We start from the raw sequence: 21986 nt of genomic DNA on the forward strand, positions 1-21986 counted from the left end.
AGTTTCAGTTGCTCATGAAATTGGGGTGTCATGGATGAAGGGGATAGTCCAATCTTCTGACATTAGATATGAGATTCATGCATACTGCAATTTTGTCAAATATGTATATTCATTGAGCAGTTGCTATTGCTTGGGTTGACAGATTTGTCTGGTTCTGTTTATATTCATCACATTTGTAACAAAGTGTACGTCATGTATGTATGGTGGTATATAACATTATTGATATCAGTTGAGATACATAGTTAATGATTGTAGATGACAGGATTTATTGAACTCATTAAGATAACCATGCATAGATGAAGCAGGATCCATCTGCAAACTTTTTGATGGTTTATGCAGCAGCATAACAATTCACAAAAAAAAAATGAGAAAATTAGATACATGGTTTTAAGTGAAAATTACATTAGAGATCTCTTCACCATTTCCAAAACACATTGGAACCGCACTTGTATTTGTCCTTCCCTTCACACTCCAAGGCCAAATCATCAGAGATGAAGGGTACTTTCTGCATCCACAGAACCAACAAAAGAAATATTCAACCAAATATCATGTCACCATCATCAACAAAACTTGTAAAAAACCTAGAGAATGAGAGTTGTGGAACCTTTTGCTTTGCAAGATCCTGACATCCAGTAAAGTTCTCAGGGAACTTGCAGCTGCCAAATTGAACAGTGTATGCTCTCGCAAAGTTTGCTCCAGTTGTGGCCAACCTCTTCTTGTCATTCAATTCCTGCGCTTTCCCAGCTTATTCTGTGTTAAAAACTACAACAAATCTCCCAAGTTTTCAGTTGTCATAGAAAACATACCTTGTTAGCTTTGCTCTTTTCGAGGTAATCGTCGATGACCCCCGCATTTGCGGAAGAAGCGGCGGCTGTGGTGAAAAGGGTAGCTGCCAAATACAGCATAGCAGTTCTTCTTCCTTCACTGACATCTGATTCTTTGGAGTCAGAGACTTTAGCCTGTTGAGCTCTGATCACAGGCAACCTGTGACGACCACACACAACCGGGGAAGCGAGTGATGGCACTGAGGCGAGCTTGGCATTAAGTCCAAATGATCCACTGCTCGAGATTGCATAGCTGCATGTCAAAACGCTGGAGTTCATGGCCGCCATTGATACAAAGCCAAAAATGAAGGTTAATTATCTTTACAAAGTCGTTGAATATAATAGATTTGTGAATGGGGATATTTGATAAGGAGTGATGATTTGGATAATAGGATATGGCTGGAGTGTGGATAAGGTGCGATTGCCTCACTCTTATTGGCAAACTCCTCTCATGGGTTTTTTTTTTGGTGGAAAGCTTTACTTTTGGGTCCACTTTGGAATCTAAAATTTGTGCTTTCTATTACATCAATACCTAGCACTTTTGCATATATTGTTTAACATTTATGTTCACCGAGAACATGGGAGATTCTGATGCACACCATAGGGTTAGGGCACTGAGTGACCTGTTTCATTAGATCAACTGATTGTTAGTAGTTTTAAATTCACTCGGCACCATTAGAGCAACCGAGTGTTAGTAGTTTTAAATTTTTTTTTCAATAGCTTTTAACTGTACCAATACTTTTTTTTTTATTTTTATTAGTACAAAATGTTTGTATTTTAAAATTATGTTTTTTAAGAACATAATCATTTAATTCGTAATTCTAAAATTTTATTTCTATTTAAATATACTTTCATATATAATTGAGATATATTTGTGCGTATATATAGCTACATAGATGAAAAATATTTTAAAAGATAACTATAAACCTAAACCAATATATTGTAAAAAAAACAATGCATCTAACCACAACCACAAAGGCACAAGGCATTTTGACCATCATTTCAATAAATATAAACACACTAAATAATACTAAAAAAACCGGGGCTCTCATGTTTGGCTGCATTCCTTCAACATATTAAGAAGCTCTCAAGCCTCATAAAATCTGGCAACTTTGATTACGAAAGCAGTACCGGTTCAACAATCATCAGAATATACACATCTCGGTTTCGAATGAGACGCTTATAGAATGTATAAACGCCTTTTAAACAATTCATTACACACACCATCCATTTTCCTTCTTTCAAGATAGAGTTTAGAGAACGATAATAAAAAAGTAGCCATTAAATTTTGAAAGGGCAGATGGCTAGCTCCAACCTGTTAACCCTAACCGGTCCGCAACATTATACATTACCAGTTGATCCCAGGTAGGACCGAAAAGTTGTTCTCCTCCTAGGGCAAATGTCAACACCCAAGAACACAAAAGAACTGAAAACACGGAAAACCCAATTGCTGATGCTACAACATCTGCAAAATAAATGTTTATTATAACAAATGAATAATAATCCCATACTACAAGAAAAAGAAAGTAGAGAACCTGGAAGAACAACATGGGAAACTTAAATGATAGATTTTATATCGATATTTTTCACAATATAACCCCAAACCCCCCTAAAAAAAGGTTTATTATGCCATCTTCTTAAAAAAAATCCCCTTTCTATAATGTCGCAAGAGGAAATTGAAGGAGATATAAAATCAAAATCTTCTAATAATATTGACAATTTGTTTGGAATTAATATATTTGTTTGCCACGTGGAAAAAGTACACAACTTTTGATGGAGAATAAAAATATTCAAGGGTACATTAAGATGCAAAACATCCAAAGTCGATTATTAACATTTAAACTTTCAACTTTCACTCAAAAGAAGAAAAAACATGCATAGGTTAAAAAAGTTCTACTATCAAGAGCACAAGGCGCTCTCTTAGGTACTAAAACTCTTTTATTACCTAGGGCACAAAAAATAACACACTCAATTTGTGAAATAAGGTGCATGCGCACACACATTATAGTGGCCTCTTCTAATAGAGATTAGATTTTTCCCTCCTTTTATAAGAAAACTGGAAAAAGGAACTTAAAAGAAATCAAAGAGACTTTAGTTAGAAGAGCTTTCTAATTTCTATGCGTTTTGCTAAAAAAAACTGCAAGCTAGCATAAGGCATGCACCTCATAACATGCAACTCTTCTAGTTCTTTGTAGGTGCATGATGTTTATTTAGTGCTGCACCTTAGCATCAAGGCATATGCCCTAACATCTTACTGGGGTGATAGAAGCATTTTCCCAACTTCTGTTCTAGGAAAACAGCATTACACGCACACAAAAACTAGTAATTATTGTATTTGTCAAAGCCAAAAACCAAAAACAAAATTTGACAAAGCAATTCATGTGTCAAACTGTCAGTACCAATTCCACATGATTCATATTCAAACGTTTATGTTTCTCTGTTCATAAATGTGTCCGTCATAAAGATAGTCTTTTCAGTTACTTTTACCAACCAAACTACCAAAGTGACAAAAAAATCCATACCTATATAAGAAATATAGAGGATTAAGTAGACCCAACAATCAACAATAACTATCAGAATTTTAGAAAGCCAATAGAGAAGATTTTGTTAAAGAACCTTCTCAAAGCCTACATTGTCTGCTAATACAGTTGTACACTGTAGAACCTATGCTGTTAATGCGTGCTACCAAGGGCTAAGGAACATAGCTAGATAATGTAAAGATGCAGCACTAAACAGCAATTGCACCTTCTAAGCCTCAAAGTGAGGTGCTTTTGAAACTCCATGCCTTGTGGTACCACAATTCTTAGTAGCAAATCAGCTAAGCCCACCTCCTTGTCCCACAAATAACTGGATTATGTAACTCATTCCCATACAAGTACCGCAAATTGGTACATACCAAGTTCCTTGAAACTATGGGCAATGTTGTATTGCACCAGTTCCTAGCTTCTCCACAGCATATAAGCCAAGAGGATGGAAGAGAAAACTGTTGTTTGGCAACACCAAATAATTTACCTATCCATCTCAGCAATGCCAATTAAGGAGCAGAATAACTGAACGAGTTAAATGGTATGACTTTCGACTTTGCCTATCAATCATTACAATTAGGAAACCAAATTCTCAGCAATATTCCAGATTGTGACGTTGGACCTAAAATAAGGCTATTGGATTCCAGATTGTGACGTTGGACCTAAAATAAGGCTATTGGATTCCAATGAAACTGTGTGGAACTCTGATTTGGTTCCAAATAGACTCTGCAAAGGGACATAGCTACTGACTTGCAATTATGTAGGTCAAAACCACTTAGATTAAAAACGCAAATAATTATTGCAGTCATAATTGTTAAATAGAAAAGTAAAATCATGTACTTTTATTATTCAAATATAGAGTTTTCAATTTTAATTATATAAAATTAAGCCAACCTTATTTCTTCTCATCCATATGAATCCTATGATTCCCATAGATTGATATGCCATTAAGAAACTTACACTAATAAGCAGCTCAGCATCAATAAAGAACCACAAAAAAATAAAATAATTTGTTTTTACTATGAAGAAAAAACTAAAATTTTGAATCTTAATCAAGTCGCTAAATTCAAAACATCAACAAAGATTTAGTAAAGAATTCGAAAACTTCTCGAATAAAGAAGTAAACGAAATATTAGAAAATATGAGTTAAGAAAGGATAATTACAGGGGCGAAGTCGAGGGAAGGAGCGAGAGTGACGGAGAACGGGCCAGAAGTAGAAGCAATTAACGGCCCAAAGAAAAGGAAGAAGCGCATAGCCGAACTTGTAGAACCTCCGAACGTAGGATAACGATTCTTCCTCCGACAGGCCCAAGGGACCGTCGATTGTGGGCCAAACCGGCGTCGACGACAGTATAGAATTGCTATTGCTTGGATAATTGTTGTTAGGGTTGGGATTTTGCGTTGCGTTCGTTGATGCCTGTGACTGTGAGACTTCCATTTCCGATCTACTATTCCGATACGATGTCCTTCGAGCTCAAACGCTGTGCCTTTCTTTCGTGAGAAGAGAAGGAAGACCCACTACCCTTCGGTTTTCTATTTGACACATTAAAAGAAACAAAATCGAAAAGGGTTAAATCCCTCAATGGCCACTCACCGTTTATTGTACTCACATTTTGGTCACATAACAAGGATGGTCACCCACGTTGACTGTCACTTATTTTGGCCATCCAACTTTAAATGGTTTCAATTTCATCACCGAATTTATTGAAATTTAATTTTTTAGTCACTCGCCCTTAAATAATTAAGGGAATGATGATGTGGGCTTTGTTTTAATTGGCACAACAATACATTTCATCAATAATATTATCCTTCTATCAAGGTAGGCTTATTTATAAAAAAAAAAACAATAAATTTAACTCTCCATATTTATAACAGACGTTTGATTCGCAAAAAAGACTATTTCCTAAAGGAATAATCTTTTCTAGAATTATATTCCCATGTTCAGTAATAAATGAATTGTTATTATGTCAAATTTAAAAACTAACATCAGCTTCTCGTATATAAATTAAAGGTTGGTGACAAAAAAATCAAAATTAATAAATCGAATGATCATTTTGTAATATTTAGTAGTCAAGTGACCAAAAGAGAAAAAAAAGAGTCAATGGTTCACCCTGTAAATTTAAAAGAAAAATGTTTATATGCAAAATAATTGAGCCATGATAAGTGAACTTTTCTTTTTCCTATTTCAAATTGAAGTTAACGAAAGGATGCATAAATTACATTAAAGAATATTAGCAAAATGCAGAAGTAAAAGAGAACAAGAAGGTACCCCCAACCAATACAAATACAACATAAAATCTTCAGTTTTGAACCCATTTTCCACCACCCCATTTGCTGTCTTCCATGGGAACTTGGTTGACACATAAACAATGCTCAAAAGTTGTCAGGGTGTGTGTTACACACTTACATTTCCTCACTCACAGGATGCAAGCACCGTATAAACACTGCTCTACAATAACACACTAAGACCGAGATTTCTCCCACATCTTCGCTCTCGCAAAAAACACTCCAGCTAAAAGACCTGTGAAATGCAATGGCAATGGCATCTTATAAAAGGAACTTGGAAAAAGAGGTCAAGGAGTGGAGAAATGGTTTGATGATAACATTGGAAGAAACATAATTCCGTTCTCGAGCCTGTTCAATACACTAGAGCTTACCGAAGAAAATGCTTGCGGAGTTTTCCAAACTAGAAGGGACCTTGAAAAGAACAATCCCGGCTATAGAGAGAGGAATTTTGTTCAGCGACCCTACGAGGCTACGGAAAACAAAATAAGTGAATCCACCTACAATAAGTACTTTTAACCACTAATTACACAAAGTACAAAGTAACTTCAGTGATCCCAGCAACAGAGGAACTTTACTACATGATCCCACGAGGCTGCAGATAACAAAATAAGTGAATCGATCTACTATAAATACTTTTAACCACTAATTAAACAAGTACAAAGTAATTTCAGTGATCTGGCGTTTAATTCCGTAAACTGGTTCAGCTTGAGGACTACTGATTCTTCTACTAAATCCATAATTTAAAGAATTCAAGCTAGTATTCAGCTTGCAGTAATGGGTCAAAGTGCAAACTACAGCAAACAAGAATAGCATTTTTCAATGACGGACTAATAAAAGAAAATTGTCTCTACTCCAGCAAAACCTAACTTCTAAAGAAAGTGCAATTTGATAGACTAGAAATTATACATTGTAACACTGTCAATCTCGAAAGGTAGATATATATGTTTGGTATTCCGTTCCAATCATAGAAAGTTAAATGTAACTGTGGGCATTGGCCTTTAAGCCCTTTTTCATCTTACCTATACGTGGTAGCTCCTGTTTGATGAAGAAACCACATTGAAGTGAAACTGATCGCCATGCCCAAAAATCCACTTAATGTTGTTACCAACCAGAAGTCAGGCCTTCTTAGAAGTGGTCTGTCAAGTAAATTAAAGATAGTGAGATGCCAAAGAATTCTAAAATAAGAGAAGTACCAGAATCCATAGTTAAAGTAAAAAGCAGTCATTGGGTTATTTGCTTGATGGGATGTGAGCTACCATGGTTTTTTTTTTTATAGGAATGGTAGGCCTCGTTAAAAACCCCCTTCATGATTAAAGGATCACAAGGTGCTCCTTAATCAACGGAAGGGGGAAAAGAGTGCCTAAATAATTCATTGATAACCACAAATTACAAAAACTTAAAAACAATCATACAATCTCTCTTACCAATAATCAACCCAAAGCCTAACAGATAACCCAACCAACCAAACGAAAACATTGTGACTATCCAATACCAGTCTTAGCTAAACTATCAGCCTCAACATTTGTTGACCTAGCAACCCATCTAATACTACCATTCAAACCTCTAATCTTATCGACAATAGCTGTCACAATGTCTAAGTACACATAGGGACAACGGTCGATACTCTTGACCCATTCCACTGCTAATTTACTATCTGATTCAACAATTAACCTGTCCATAAAACTCTGCTGAACCGAAGCAAAGAAGGATAACCCTTTCTTAATAGCCTTAAGTTCTATCAAAATAGGCAGACCTGGACCAGCAGCCTCTTGAAAGGAACCCAACACCGAACTATCGTGAACCCTTAGGATGCCCCCAACACCACTCTTCCTCCAGTCTGCAGTCATTGCCGCATCAACATTCAACTTAATAAAGCCCTTTGGAGGGTGAGACCAAGACATAATTTTGATAATAGGAGAGCTTGAGAAAGAGTAACAATCCCCAAGTGAAGGGTCACATATTAGAGAGTCCTTAGAAATAGATACAACCTTGTAATAAGCTAAGAACCAAGCAACCAACCTACATCTTGCCATAAAGAATAGATCAATCTGATCTACCCTCCCCCCCTCGAACACAACGACATTCCTACATTTCCAAATTGTCCATAGAACCACCCCGGAATGAAGGACCAAATTTTAGAATTAGGAACCAATTCATCCCAAGTAACCATAAAACTTTGAGCATTAACTTGAAAAGCTGAAGAAACTCCCCAAAAACTCATAAATTTGTTCCATAAGGACCACGCCACCAAGCAAGAAAAAAATAAATGTGATGAGGTTTCATCTGCCTTTTCACACAAAGGGCAAGCAACATGGGCAAGCAACATCAACAATAGTTGCGACTCCTCTCCTCTGTAACTCACTTTTTACTGGCAGTCTCTGCAACACCACTTGCCACAAAAAGACCTCCACTCTAGGAGGTACTAAACCCCTCCAAACGTATTTCTTCCAAAAAGGATCTGCTGAACCAGCAGGACAACAAGACTTAACACACGAACTGGCAGTATAGACTCCTTCCCCATTCCCACACCAAACCAACCCATCTGATAACTCCTGAGAAAGAGTGATATTATGGATCAAAGCCATTAAATTAGCATACTGAGACAATTCCCAATCACTCAGATTCCTTCTCATATTAACATGCCAAGACCACACTGTTGACCGAATCTCCCCAAACTCATTAAGCCTCCCATTCTTGTTTACAGAATACACAAACATTCTGGGAAAAACCACTTTAAGAGGGGAATCATGTGCCCAACTATCAAGCCAAAATTTGATGCTCCCTCCATCCCCCACTCGGACTTTAAACTTACTTCGAAACTTAGCTCCAAACTGATCTTGCTTGAAATGGTTCTGGACCACCGATTTCCAAATCCAAGAAGCATGTGCAGGAAGTTTCTCGTTAAACGTCGGAAAACTAGGATCCAAATTGTATTTACAGCAGATAACCTTCTTCCAAACTGACTCTTTATCATTAGCAAACCTCCAAGACCATCTTCCTAAAAGAGCTCTATTCATATAACTAATGTCCAAAGCACCAAGACCACCAGCACTTTTTGCAGAACACACTTTTGTCCAATTAACCCAATGGATTTTTTTGGCCTCGACTCTTCCTCCCCATAAAAATCTGGCCATGATGGAATTTAGCTTGACAATCACCGATGAAGGAATCTTGAACATGGACATGAAATAAATAGGAAGGGAACCCAAAACTGCCTTCAGTAAAACCAGCCTCCCTGCCATTGATAAAGTCTTCGCCTTCCATCCAGCTAGCTTCAAATGAAACTTTTGAACTACCGGATCCCACAACAACATAGAATTTCTCTTAGCACCAAGAGGCAACCCCAAATACTCCGCAGGAAAATGTCTTACTGAACATCCAATAGCATTAGCCCACTGGCGAACCTCTTCCTCGTTAATTTTAATACCAAATAATTTGCTCTTAGACAGATTCAGCTTTAGGCCATACATAACCTCAAACACACGAAGAATCCTCTTAACATTGACAATCTGAGTCTTCGAAGCATTGCAGAAAATGATGAGATCATCTGCAAATTGCATATGAGATAAGTTGATTGAGGCCTCATCTTTACCAACCACCAGACCACTAAACAACCCCGAAGATACTGCTTTCCGGAGCAGCAGATGAAGCAGTTCTCCAACGAGATTAAACAACAAAGGGGCAGGGAACAACCCTGTCTAAGATCTCTAGCCATAGGAAATTCAACAGTTGGAACCCCATTTACCAAAACTGAAACTGAAGCAATAGAAACACACATCCGAATCCAGCTACACCATTTTGAACCGAACCCCATCTTAGCCATAACTTTAAATAGAATATCCCAATCTACCGAGTCATAAGCCTTCTTGAAGTCTACCTTAAATACACAACCCTTCAAACCTCCCTTCCTCTATAAATCAATTCCTTCATTAGCAATAAAAGAACAATCCAAAATTTGTCTCCTAGGAATAAAAGCAAATTGAGTCTCACTGATAATATCATTGATGCAACATCTCATCCTTCTCGAAAGACACTTAGAAAGGATCTTATATATCCCACCTACAAGGGAAATAGGTTTGAAATTATCTAAGCTTCCAACATTTGAGCCTTTCGGGATGAGAGTTAAGAAAGAATGGTTAATGCCATACTCCCACTCCTTTCCTAAATAGAAATTGTGGAAAAACTTCAATATATCACCTTTCAAAGTAGACCAGAACTTCTTAAAAAAATCCATATTCAACCCATCTGGCCCAGGGGCTTTATAACTGTCGCAAGAATTAATGGTCTCCCAAATCTCATCTTCTGTAAATTCCTTTTCTAACAAAAGATTCTGCTGCATAGAAATTCTCGAAAAGTCCAACTTAATATCCTTCACTTCCAATGTTGAACAACAATTAAAAGCTTTAAAGAAGTGTTCCCTGACACTGGACTTGATAGTACCTGGATCCTTGGTAATGACACCATCAACATTGAGAGCAAGCAGAGAATTCTGCCTCCTCCTAATGGATACGCAAGTGTGAAAATACTTAGAATTACGGTCTCCACCATTAACCCACTTCTCTCGAATTTTGAACCCAAATTTGCTCCTCGATTCTGAGAAGTCTCCAAAGTTCATTTCTCAAGAGCCTCAACTCTGTCAAATTGACACCAGCATTGGGAGACATATTTTGTTACAACCTCATTTCAATCTGATGAATTTTGTCTTGTATCACAACAATTTCCACTCGAGGAAACTGTTTTCTATCCCCAGACCAGCTCTTAATAGCAATCTTTGTATTCCTGAGAATGTTAAGAATTCCAGCACTTGGCTTCTCTTCCTTGAACACATTAATAGACTCAACAACCATCTTCTCAAAACCATCCTCATTCATTAAATAACTAAACAGCCTAAAGGGTCTCTTACCCCAATTTTCTTCCCCAAGCTCCAAAATAATTGCATTATGATCGGAGATAGATTTAGGCAATAGAAACTGGTTGATACCGGAGAATTCTGCTAAGAAATTGGAATTTACCAGAAACCTGTCTAATTTTACAAAAGTCGGCAACTCCCAATTAACTCCAGGTAAAATTCCCCCCAACAAGTGGCAAATCAATAAGCCCCGATTGCTGAATAAAGTGGTTGAAAATTTCCAATGAATTCCTGTTCTGAGCTCTACCTAACTTCTCTTCATTTAAGTAGGCATTGAAGTCCCCACCCACACACAGAGGGATACTGAACCCGCTTAAAAACATTTCCAGTTCATCGAAAAAATCAGCCTTCTCTTCCTCTACAGATGGACCATACACGTTTATGAAGCCACACCTAAGATGGTTGGACTTGAACTTTCCAAAGACAGCAATAAACCTCCTATGAATATGTTGATCTTCAACCTCAAAAGTACTATCATCCCAACAACTTAAGATACCACCAGATGAGCCTATAGCTTGTGACTCAATGAACCCCTGCAGCCTATTCAAACCACTTCTCCTTAAAAAAGAACTTGGTAGCTTTTCAAGTTTTGTTTCTTGAAGAAAAAGAAACAATGGTTTTTTCTTAGAAATTAGTTTTTGCACAGCCCTATGTTTCTCTTTTTTTACCCAACCCCCTAACGTTGCAAGACAAGATACTTAGCTTAGTCATGATACTCAGAGTGAAAATAACCCAAAATAGCCTAAGGACATAGCTCGAGGTCAAGTCGCCCCACTCAACCCTTTCTCCAATTCAACAATCTTATGTAGAAAAGCTTCCTTCCTCTCTTTGAAAGATATTCCCAATATCTTACTAATTTCTCATGTAGCAATTGCTTCCTCCAACAGCAAAGGAAAAGCTGAAGAGGATACTGTATCAACACTAGCATGATCGACTGCTTCCCTAATGAGAGACCTTTTAAGTCTCATGTAAGGTCTGTTCGCCCTAGACCTATCCATATCCTTAACCGAACAACCAACAACCTCTGAAATTTCAGAAAGACAACCTCTAGAAATTAAAGCTCTACCCAATTCACCCTTGAATGCCCCTCGCGAATTCTCCTTGCAATCCTGCACATTATTACAATCCTGCACAACCTGATTCCAGATCTTTCTATCCTTCGACCTACAATAAATTTTTTTGTGACTTTTGATTAATTTCCTTCCAACCGGAGCAGTCTTCATGGATAAAGAACTTGCAAAACATGTTTGTGAACCAGCTCTTGAACTTATCAACTTAAGACCAACCGCAGACACCCCTCCATCTTCATTCCTAACTGAATCCTTAACTGTATCTGGTGAAAAAGAAAGTCGGCCCATATTTAATTGGCAATTTTCTTGATCCAGGCCACTCAACCGATGTTCTCCAAGCCCTAATTGAAGCCCAATCTCCTGGTCAACTTTGTCCTGCTTATAGAGATCCCCCCCTCCGTACTTTTCTCGCTTCTCTCACTTTCAAAAAGGCCTTTTGACTTTTCCTGCTGAGAGGAGACAACTCTCTCGGATTCTGTGATATTACCAAGTTGTGAACCTAGTACCCATTCCTGCACCCTATTATGGGTTTCTGACATTTCCTGACAACCCACGTGACCTCGATGCTGCGCCTGAACATCCTCCAGACTCCAAACTGAGGATCTCTACTCCCAAGGATCTTCTGGAACATCTTCTTCAACCATTTTTGAAAATTCAGTAAAGAAATCATCCCCAGCATCAACCTTAATTTTTATCAAAAATTTCCTTCCATTCGTAGTAATGGTAGTATGATCAGGGATGTCAAAAGGACTAACAACCCTGAGAAGCATCTGCGTAACTCTACAATCAACTCTCTGAGCAGTTTCTTCTTTGATTTTCACTAACTTACCCCACCTGGATACCACCCTAGTGAAGAACGGAACAGATCATCAATTTAAAGGAACTCCTATCATGGAGATCGTGCAAAAAGCTCGGGGTATGCTTTCCTCATCCAAAACAGGCTCCAACCTTTCAAACCAAAAAGACAAAGCTTCCCATTTTCCTTCCATCGCTAAATTCTTCTCCTCCACCGATTGGAACACAACCAGACACACATTCTTAGCAAAACCCCACCTTACCACCTTTACGTTGATGTCGTCATTCCTTAAAGCTTTCTGCACAACATGAAATTAAAAAATATCTTTGCAAATACCAGTAAGTGACGATCTCAGCCAGACCCTATCCTCCACCGGGATAAAAGCATCCTTAGTGTTTTTCGACTCCTTCGAATTAAAATGACTTCCTTCTTGCACACCCTCTGACTCTTTAAGCATCCCAACAACCGCATCCTTATATGACCTACCATCATGAAACTTATCCAGCATCTCCATCTTCCTCACCCTTCCATCTGGAGAAGGCAATCTTCCAACCTTTTCCCCACTGATACCACCACTCTTTACCCCATCAACCCTCCCATCTATCTGCCTCTTTGACCCAGATAGTTTCTGATATTTGGCTACAGCCACTGAAATCCTCCTCCCATCAATCAAGACGTTCATCTTTTCCACTGCATTACACAGATCCTCCTTGCTTGCGAAATGGACGAACGCGAACGTATTGACCTTATACTTCGGTCTGTTATTGATGAACGGAATGAACACCTTAATAACTTTACCAAAATGACTAAAATGATCCCATAAATCACTACGACGCACACTCTTGCTAAGATTATCAACGAAAGCTGACCAAGTAATTCCTCCATGAACCTCTCTAAAATTAGCGACAGAAAGCTTGCTTTTGAAAGACTCACTCTCTCTCTCTCTAACTCTCTCCATCTTCGTCAGCATGATAACTCCTTCAATTATAGCTACCATGGTTTTTAGTTCAACTAATAAAATCAAAGGCTGAAATTAAGCCGAATTTTTTGGTGAAGCTTGAAAGTTAAAAGAATTGGCTTATTTCCATCTTAGCATGAAAAGATTTGTCCTTCGGAAACAATCTTGCATAGAGAATGTGAATAAGAAGGAAGAGTTCTGGTATTTCCTTGTTATGTGAGGATCAAAACTAGAGATGGGTTTAGAAGAATTTGACCTTCTGAGTGACAGATCCACAAAATTATATTTTGATGAAACAAAAAACTCTGGCAGATGCAATCCTTGGTCATATAAAGAAAAAAGGTAGAATAAAAAAGGCTGAGAATAAAAAAAGAAGGATCTAATGAACAAAGAAAAAAACAAACAACATGATAACACTGTAATGGTACAAAAACTAAAAGAAAGTCCATCATAATATCGAATGTAATTGTAAAATTTTAGAATAGAATATGTCAAAATTATAATGGAAAATTAAAGTGAATGAGTACAGGCTACAACTAGTTAATGCAAAACGTCAAAGGAAAAGAACAGGAATAGTATTATCCGAAAAACAGGCTACTAGTCGAACAATTGATGAAATAATAGTGTTTACATTTTGTACATCTAGCAGAGAAGTCAATTCAAATTCAGGATCTACACTTGACACAACCCATTCGCAACAAACTGTCCCTTATTCAACTGAATTATCATAGTAGAGAGCTGTTAACCAATCACCTATCAATGCTTCAAGCAATATCTAAAGTATGAAACTTAGGCAGCATTCCCTGGTTAAATGGACAATTTATAGAACATGTTAAAACTTAAAAATTGTATATTTATAAAATGAACAGTGACAGACCTAATGTATCTTCCTACACACCATGAAGCGGGGACTCACAGACTTATTAAATTATTAACACCTCACAGCCCTCAGGGGTGGATCTCCCTTTTAACTATTGATTGTATGAAATTAAATTTAACACCTACTACCCAATTAAAAATTAGAAATGGAAGCATTTACAGTAAAAGAAATTTAGAGTCGAACAGTACACCTCACTGTTTACCGTTGCTTTATTTTTTTTAAATCAACCACAAAAACCGGTAACTAATATATTCCAACTAAAGATCACGTGAATCAAAACATCAGACCATGAAAGAATGGACATCTATATTTTACTACCATGAAAATTACAAGAAAGCAAATAAATAAATGATGCTACAAAGTTGCAACATGAATAAGATGGGGAAATAAAAACACTTACGTCGTGTATAGATAATCAACCTCATTGAAAACAAAAATAAGAAGAATCCCCAATGGCATTGAAAGTGTGTTATTTAGCAAGACCATTGAAAATTCATTCAAGTTTCCAGATTTGGTGACCTGCTTTGCAGTATCCATGACCCTACGCAAAGTCAGCTGCACCAGTAATAATAAATAAATGAACAATCAACCATTTATGATTTTAGATTTAAAAGAGAACGAATGAACAGGAGATGAATAAACAATCTGCAAACAACAATTGGAGGAAAAAATCATGAATCCAAGACTAAATATCGCAAGTACCAACAAACTGAAATTGCAGCTATATCCTAGTCCACTTTTGAGAGTTTAGGACTGAGAATAGAAATTCAAGGTCAACTTAATATAAGCATTATGATGCACAAGCAATTGAAACTTCAATAAACACCCTAGTGAATAAAAATAATTTGAGATATTAGGTCCCAGTGATGTCTTAAACATCTAAAGTCTCAACTGTCACATTAGCATTACTCTATATGAACCTTAGGCCAGAAGAAGCTTCACCAAGAAATATTCATCTCCTTAACACGTGCTACTGATCTCACTTACACTGTTATGGTTTTAGACACTTCCATATTGAAGACCTCTAATATAAATGATAATTTGCACTATATAGGCAAAGACAATATGATTAATGGCATGTTAACATGATATTTGGTTTATTAACTAGTGATGTCTCTTTTTAATATCGTAGTGTATTATTCTGAAATAGAGATAGCAAAGAAATTCAAGATCGATATAAAAAAATTCAAAAGCACCTAGTTGAGACAAAAAGTCTGATCCCTTATTAGCTTATTGCACATCTGCATGTAGATATTTAATCCTATAGCTGCGTTTTAACACTTTTATTATCATTTCTTCCTCTAACAAGTAAGCTTTTATTTTGCAGACACCAAACAAACCTCGAAACATCAGCAATTGATTTATGAATAGGATATTGGCTAACAGATTTTATTAAATTAAGCATAAAACATCCTTTTTCAAATTTCACACAATCTCATTATATACTCACAGAATATGATGCAGTTAAGAAGCAGTTTATAATCTGCCATGCATATCCGATGGCATGAAATGACAGGTCTGTTATTCCACCAGAAACAGCTGAAACGATCTGCACAATACAGAAGCAAGATCTTGTTATGCTGATTCATCTTTACAACTGAGCAAGCAATGAGATATCTCTTTTAGATAAGACAATCTTCATAATAACCCAATTTCTTATGAAAACAACTTGATAAGTGCTCTAAAAGTGATAACAGACCAAGTAAAACGTAGACATCAAGTTAAGCTGATTACTTTCCAGAATAGATTGATTGTGTTTTAAACCACTCCAATCGATGGAAAATGCTTTGAAGTTTACATTAAAGGACAAACCCCCAAAGCACCATGACATTTTATTCCTAGAAAGTAACAATTTAAACGGTATTAGCTATTTGAAACCATCTCTTTATTTAAAAAATGTGTTTAATCGGAAATGAATATTGGTGGAAAATAGAAGTGACTAAAGAAAAATGAGATAAACAATTAAATACATCATCAAGCTAATATAAGAAGAGCAACATGTTGCTTAAATTATTCTCAGTCCCGTATTCTCTATTCTCAATAAACTTATCCAATAAACATACCATTAAGAACAAAGCAGTCCACACTCTGCTATTATGATGCTTCTTGAACAAATACATTTCACCTACTGCAGTAATTACATTAGTAACGTTCTTCAAGACCGTGACCATGGCTACATTGATATATTTCAAACTGCAGAAAGTGACAAAAATCACAGTTAAGCTACAATAAAGATGAATTTACTATTTTGAGCTTTCACCAATCATTCATGACAGCTTGTATTTTATGGAAATAACCTTTTTTTTAAAAAGGCAACAACAAGTGGCTACAGATCATATTCAGGAGTTGTTTAAGAAATTATAAAATCAAATATCTAAATCGAGTACGGAGTATAAGAAGTGCATATTTAGTAAAACAAGGAATAACAATCACACCGTGATCAAATTTGATCATCAAGTACCTAGGGGCTATAATTCAAAAAGTCAGAATGTTTGATGGAGATGCTATTGCTAACCATACAATTAAGGCTCAGTAGCCTAATTGGAGAAGTCTGACAAGGGCTTCGCATGATTGCAATATCTTTTGTGTTTGAAGGAAAGGTCTATATAGGACAGCAGACCTACTTCACTATATGGTATGAAATGTTGGGTTAACAATAAGCAACATATACAAAAGATTATCATAGTTGAAATGCACATGTTTAGGTGACTATGTAGCAATATAAGAAATGACAGGGTCAGAAATAAGCATATTTGTCTCAATGTTGGGATATCACCTACAGGGGAATGTATTTAGATACCAAATTCAACTCTTACTCAAGTCATATAATGCAAAATCAGCCATAACAATGAAATGCCACGATAAGGGTATGTGAAACGGGACTAATTTATTCAAATGGTAGCAAGTTACTGATTCACAAGCATATAATTACAGGAAATAAATCTTAAATATTCTTTCAGCTGATGGATATATAAAAGTAATATCAAACATGGATTCACCTAGATGACCATACGTCTACACTTCATACCTGAACATGCTTGTAAGAAGCATTCCAACAAATATGACATTCACAGGTAACCAGACTTTAATCAACCTCCATGTTAGCGGCTCTCTCGATATTAGGCCCATAGAACTCAGTATAGACACAATAACAATGGATATAAAGTTCTGCAGGTAGACAGAGCCAACAGCTTGTAATGAGATCAGAAAGAGTTTTAATCCAGTTTATTGAATCAAGCATAAAAATCTGCTGTTATGATACAAAAACAAAATCCTAGCACAGCAACTGAATCACTGTCAGGAAAATACCTGATATAGCATCAAGGATATCCCAGCATTGAAATCATAGCCAGAGAGCACAAACTTGTTTACCAGTATCATACTGCAAGAGGATAAGCAATATGCAAGGCCAGATAATAAGGCCTGATTTTGTATTTTAATGAACTTGTTACTGCATTCCATTTTATTCCTGTCCTTTTCCAAATTACCATCCTCCAAATCCATATCATCATTTTCAAGAAACTTCACTCCAGATAATGACCTATATTAGCAGAAGAAGTTTATCAATAACCACATCGTTAACAATCTCACTTTTATTTTGCCAACAAATATCCGAGCTAAAAACGTGTTGAACCCACTGAAGCTCACAAACCAGTTAAAAAGATGAGAAAAAGAAGGGGGAAACGGATTGGCACCCTTTAGGGAATGATAAGACTCCCACTTTACTTTCAAGTCACATAACAATCAAGTTTTTCTTTCCTTCAAAACTTCAACACCATTTGGAAGCAGAATCCAGTTGGAAACTTATGTGGCAACTCCAATGAAGGTTATCTTTCTACAAACATTCCTTCCACTTTCTATACTCTCTTCTCCATGCCCATACAAAATGAATGGGGAAGAGTTCAAGTAACAGATCTGTAAAGTTCATTACGAAAATCTATGTAGTTTTCATGCAACAGAAGTTTTTTGAGAAACAGTATACAGGGTGGAATCAGATAAATGGCTGATAAGGAGAAAGAATTTCTTAAAAAATCATATGTTATCTACATTCAAAAACTTAAATTTGGAGAAGTGGTAAAGTAGAAATTTGTAATATGAGAAGCTTTCTTATAAATACAAAAGAAAAATAAATCAAAATTCAGTTAACTAAATAATACCTCTTAACATCTCTTCTTACTGGACTAGACGTTTGATGGCCTTGATCTAGCACCCCATTTGGCTCATGAAACTTAACGGAAACCATATTAACGTTTTCAGTGTGATTCCTTTCCAAATGAGCATCAAGAGAATCTTCAGATGCACCTAATGGAAAAGTTCTTCCAAACAAAAGAATATCCAAGACTCAGTCTTGAGCTCCAAACAGAAACCATGTATTACATAATAAAGGATAGACAGTAACAGTAGTAGAAACAATGCTTAAGTGATCATGTCAATATTTCATATTATACAAACTCCAGCACCAAGAACCTATTGCTGCTAGAAATAATGCCAACAACTTGAAGGCACAATGAATCAGGAAAATATAAAGTACCCAGAAAACCGGAGTAGAAGCCAGGAGGGAATTTAAAGAATAAAAAGTGCTTCAGTTTCCTATTGTAAAGGATTCTGATGGAAAACAAAGTGGCGTATAGACAATAGTATTTGTTGAAGTAACAAGCACTACTAAGCCTCCATTTCCATTTTCCTTATTTCTTTTGGGGTGGAAAATCATCTTCTAAGTTACATTCATTTTCACTTTTGAGTACAATAACTCCAAAATTATTAATAATACCTGCAACACTTTCTTTTCAGCATTATGAGATTCGGCACCAACAGATTGGGGAAATCTGCATAACATGGATGCACCCAATAATGGTGATCCATATGCTAAGTATGCAACGGAACTAGATATTCCTTAAAACAATTATGTGTTTACCAATAAGAAATTACTTCCTTCCAAAGTCATTAACATAGTAAACCGGCCATTACTTTCTATCCCTTATGATCATCAAACAAGACCTAAATAACATGCCCAAGCCCAATTTATACCTACAAACAGAACTAAACAACAAGATGTTTAGAATGAAATAGTTACCACACCCAATAACTGATCTTTCCTGTTTCAGTTCTGAGCTGACATAACTAAAAAGATCAGCTGGTATAACTTGTTATCAAGCACAAAGGGTTACTTACCAAGTTAAGAATTATATACCAAGACTGGCATTAAATGTAACACACAGTTTAAATACTGATCAGCACCTTATTTTTAATAAAAAAAATAATACACATAAACTTATTATCCATATCCAAAATTTAAAATTCAGCAACAGCCGGACAAAACCCGAAGCTAGATAAATTTGCCCAGTTGATGTTCATAAGCAAAGAATCAAACTCTTGTTTATTTTCAACTCGGATTAAAGAAAAAATAGGGAAAAACCCAGAGAGAGAAAACACCTTGTACCCATCAAGCTCAGCAGATGATAGATTGGAAATTTGAATGCATCAAACGCACTCAAATTATAAGTTCTAATGATCAATCAATCAAGAAAAAAACCCACCACTGAGAAGCAAAAAAAAAAAACCGAATAGATTTGAGAGAGTGCGAGAAATAAGGTGAGACCCCTTTGAGATATGAGCGAGAAAAGCAATGAAGAAAAAAGAGAATATAAAAAGGGAAGTTGAGAGGGCTGTCCTAAGAGTTGAAAGAGTTCATTTAATAACGTATACAAAAAATACAAAACAAAGAATTGGCCCACCTTCAACGAAGACTTCCCCATATTTCCATTTTTATTTGACTCGCTTAAAAAGACTGCGATTGGCTTCTGAAATTTCTTTGTTTTCGCGTGGCTGGTTGAATCTTCTTAGAACTTCATGCTTTTTTGACTCTGGTCTTATTCAGTATTGAGTTGCCTGGCTTTTTTTCGCCAGCTCGAAGCAATTCCCCTTATTCATTGCTTCCTTTTAATAATATTCAACTATTATAAGAGAGTATTTATTAAGAATTATTTTTTAATTTATTGAGAACGAAATATATATCCTACGATGTATATGTTCAAATCTAAATTTTATAGAAAAAACGATAGTCTTTTATTAAAGTCATTTGATAGGTTCGATTTATTTTTTTAGATTAATCAATTACAAAAGTGTTTAATTTATATATATATTAAATAGTCTAAAATGATTATAATATAATATTTATTCATAATTTTTTATTTTATTGACATCGAACATATATCTTATATATTGCATGATTCCTTTAATTTTTATATTAAAATTAAATAAATAATTAATATTAATAAACTTTAATAAAAAATAATTTAAACTCGATCTAAACCGTCTCAAATTAAGCATTAAACTGAATTAATCTAAGATAAAGTAAAGTTGAAATGATTTAATTAAAATAACACGACATCTAAAATAATTTAAGCAAATTAAAATTAAAATTTAGTATTATTAGAATCTCAAACAATCCAATTTAAGATAAATCTAGAATAAACACAAATCAACTTACATAATTAGTCAAATGAATCGTTGTTGTTCTTAGATGTCACGAGTTCGAGCACCAGTAATTACAAGAGTGATTAAACATTTATTATCAAACGTTAAAATACTTAAAATAGATACTATTTTATAATCACCTTTAGTAATAGAAAAAATTTAAAATAAATTGATTCCAACCCTAATCACAGTGTTTATAAATAATAACAAATATCAGAATAAATATTCTAATATCAGACTTTTTAAATTTATTTTTTTAATATATAGTATAATAAAGTGGGGAATGGCCTAAAGTTGGTAATGTTCATCCAACTCAATAATTTGAGTTTGGGAGGAAGACTCCAATTTTGAGTCAACCTCAAATTTTGAGTTAGTGATTGACCCATAAAGAGAACAAAAATTCATCCACCAAATTACCATATCTAATATTGTATTAAGACTTTTGATCATAAATAAATGGGTAAACTACATATTTAATACCTAACTATCATCTTGATCCGTTTTAGTACTTAATCATACTTTTGAAAAAATTTGAAAATTTAGGTATTAAAATTAATCAAAACTGATAGTTTAGGTACTAAACGCCTTAAGTTTTTAACGACGGGTACTAACATGAAACAAAAAAGTAAACTTTAGGTATGATTTTGAAAAAATGAAAGTTTAGGTACTAACTAGAATAAAAATTAATAGTTGAGGTACTAAATATGTAATTTATCCTAAACAAATATTGTATTAGGAAATGTTACCTTCCTCCACGTTTGAAATTTGAAAATCTGCAATAATTAAGCAACCTCAACGGTAAAGAAATTATTATTATTCATTGAGTTCTCAAGTTTGCGTACTAGGAATGCCAAAAATATGAGAGTTTAATATCAAATGGTTGAGAGTTACCTTTAAACAGATACTACCATGCATTTACCCCGACTTATTAAAAAATTAGAAAACTTTTATTAATTAATTAATTTTGTTAACTGTACTCATTTTGAAGTTTAAATCATTTTCGCCACTACACATTATGTATGTAATACAGAAACAAGGGATCATGCTTGTGCTGAGAAGATCGTTACATTTTCCTTAAATCAAAGTTTCAGCCTATGCAATAATAAAGTGAACTCCATAATAAATTAATTGTTGTTATTCTTTGAAATATGGGTTCGAGCATTATAGATATCAGATGTATGAACGTTCAATGTTAAAAGATTAAGAGTTATATTTAAACAAATATTATCTTGTACTTCTCCCATATTAATAAAAAAAAGTT

At 35.3% G+C, this 21986-nt stretch overlaps 3 protein-coding genes across 4 annotated transcripts; all 3 read right to left on the reverse strand.

The window, feature by feature from the left end:
• Window positions 1-278: 278 nt before the first annotated feature.
• Window positions 279-1203, reverse strand: LOC120122631 (photosystem I reaction center subunit N, chloroplastic-like). The gene is made up of 3 exons (XM_039141755.1): window positions 807-1203; window positions 605-730; window positions 279-505 (listed from the first exon to the last, which is right to left on the reverse strand). Exons 1-3 carry the CDS (start codon window positions 1110-1112, stop codon window positions 416-418), a joined length of 522 nt encoding a protein of 173 aa, XP_038997686.1. The 5' UTR covers window positions 1113-1203; the 3' UTR covers window positions 279-415.
• A 711-nt stretch (window positions 1204-1914) lies between these two features.
• On the reverse strand, window positions 1915-4834 carry LOC120122397 (probable gamma-secretase subunit PEN-2). The gene is made up of 2 exons (XM_039141516.1): window positions 4514-4834; window positions 1915-2289 (listed from the first exon to the last, which is right to left on the reverse strand). The coding sequence occupies exons 1-2, from the start codon at window positions 4785-4787 to the stop codon at window positions 2129-2131; spliced, it is 435 nt and encodes a 144-aa protein (XP_038997447.1). The 5' UTR covers window positions 4788-4834; the 3' UTR covers window positions 1915-2128.
• A 776-nt stretch (window positions 4835-5610) lies between these two features.
• LOC120122396 (GDP-mannose transporter GONST1-like) lies at window positions 5611-19840 on the reverse strand. Of its 2 annotated transcripts, XM_039141513.1 has the most exons (10): window positions 19682-19840; window positions 18406-18564; window positions 17558-17789; window positions 17277-17416; window positions 16312-16441; window positions 15699-15797; window positions 14649-14803; window positions 6655-6771; window positions 6007-6104; window positions 5612-5870 (listed from the first exon to the last, which is right to left on the reverse strand). In XM_039141513.1, exons 1-10 carry the CDS (start codon window positions 19690-19692, stop codon window positions 5812-5814), a joined length of 1200 nt encoding a protein of 399 aa, XP_038997444.1. In that variant the 5' UTR covers window positions 19693-19840; the 3' UTR covers window positions 5612-5811. The 2 variants fall into 2 exon arrangements, with proteins under 2 accessions (XP_038997446.1, XP_038997444.1); XM_039141515.1 differs by lacking the exon at window positions 18406-18564 and having other exon boundaries at window positions 5611-5895; window positions 19682-19839.
• Between the last annotated feature and the right edge of the window lie 2146 nt (window positions 19841-21986).

The sequence above is a fragment of the Hibiscus syriacus genome, unplaced genomic scaffold, assembly GCF_006381635.1.
Source record: "Hibiscus syriacus cultivar Baekdansim isolate YM2019G1 unplaced genomic scaffold, ASM638163v2 tig00110387_pilon, whole genome shotgun sequence".
Taxonomy (NCBI): Eukaryota; Viridiplantae; Streptophyta; class Magnoliopsida; order Malvales; family Malvaceae; genus Hibiscus; species Hibiscus syriacus.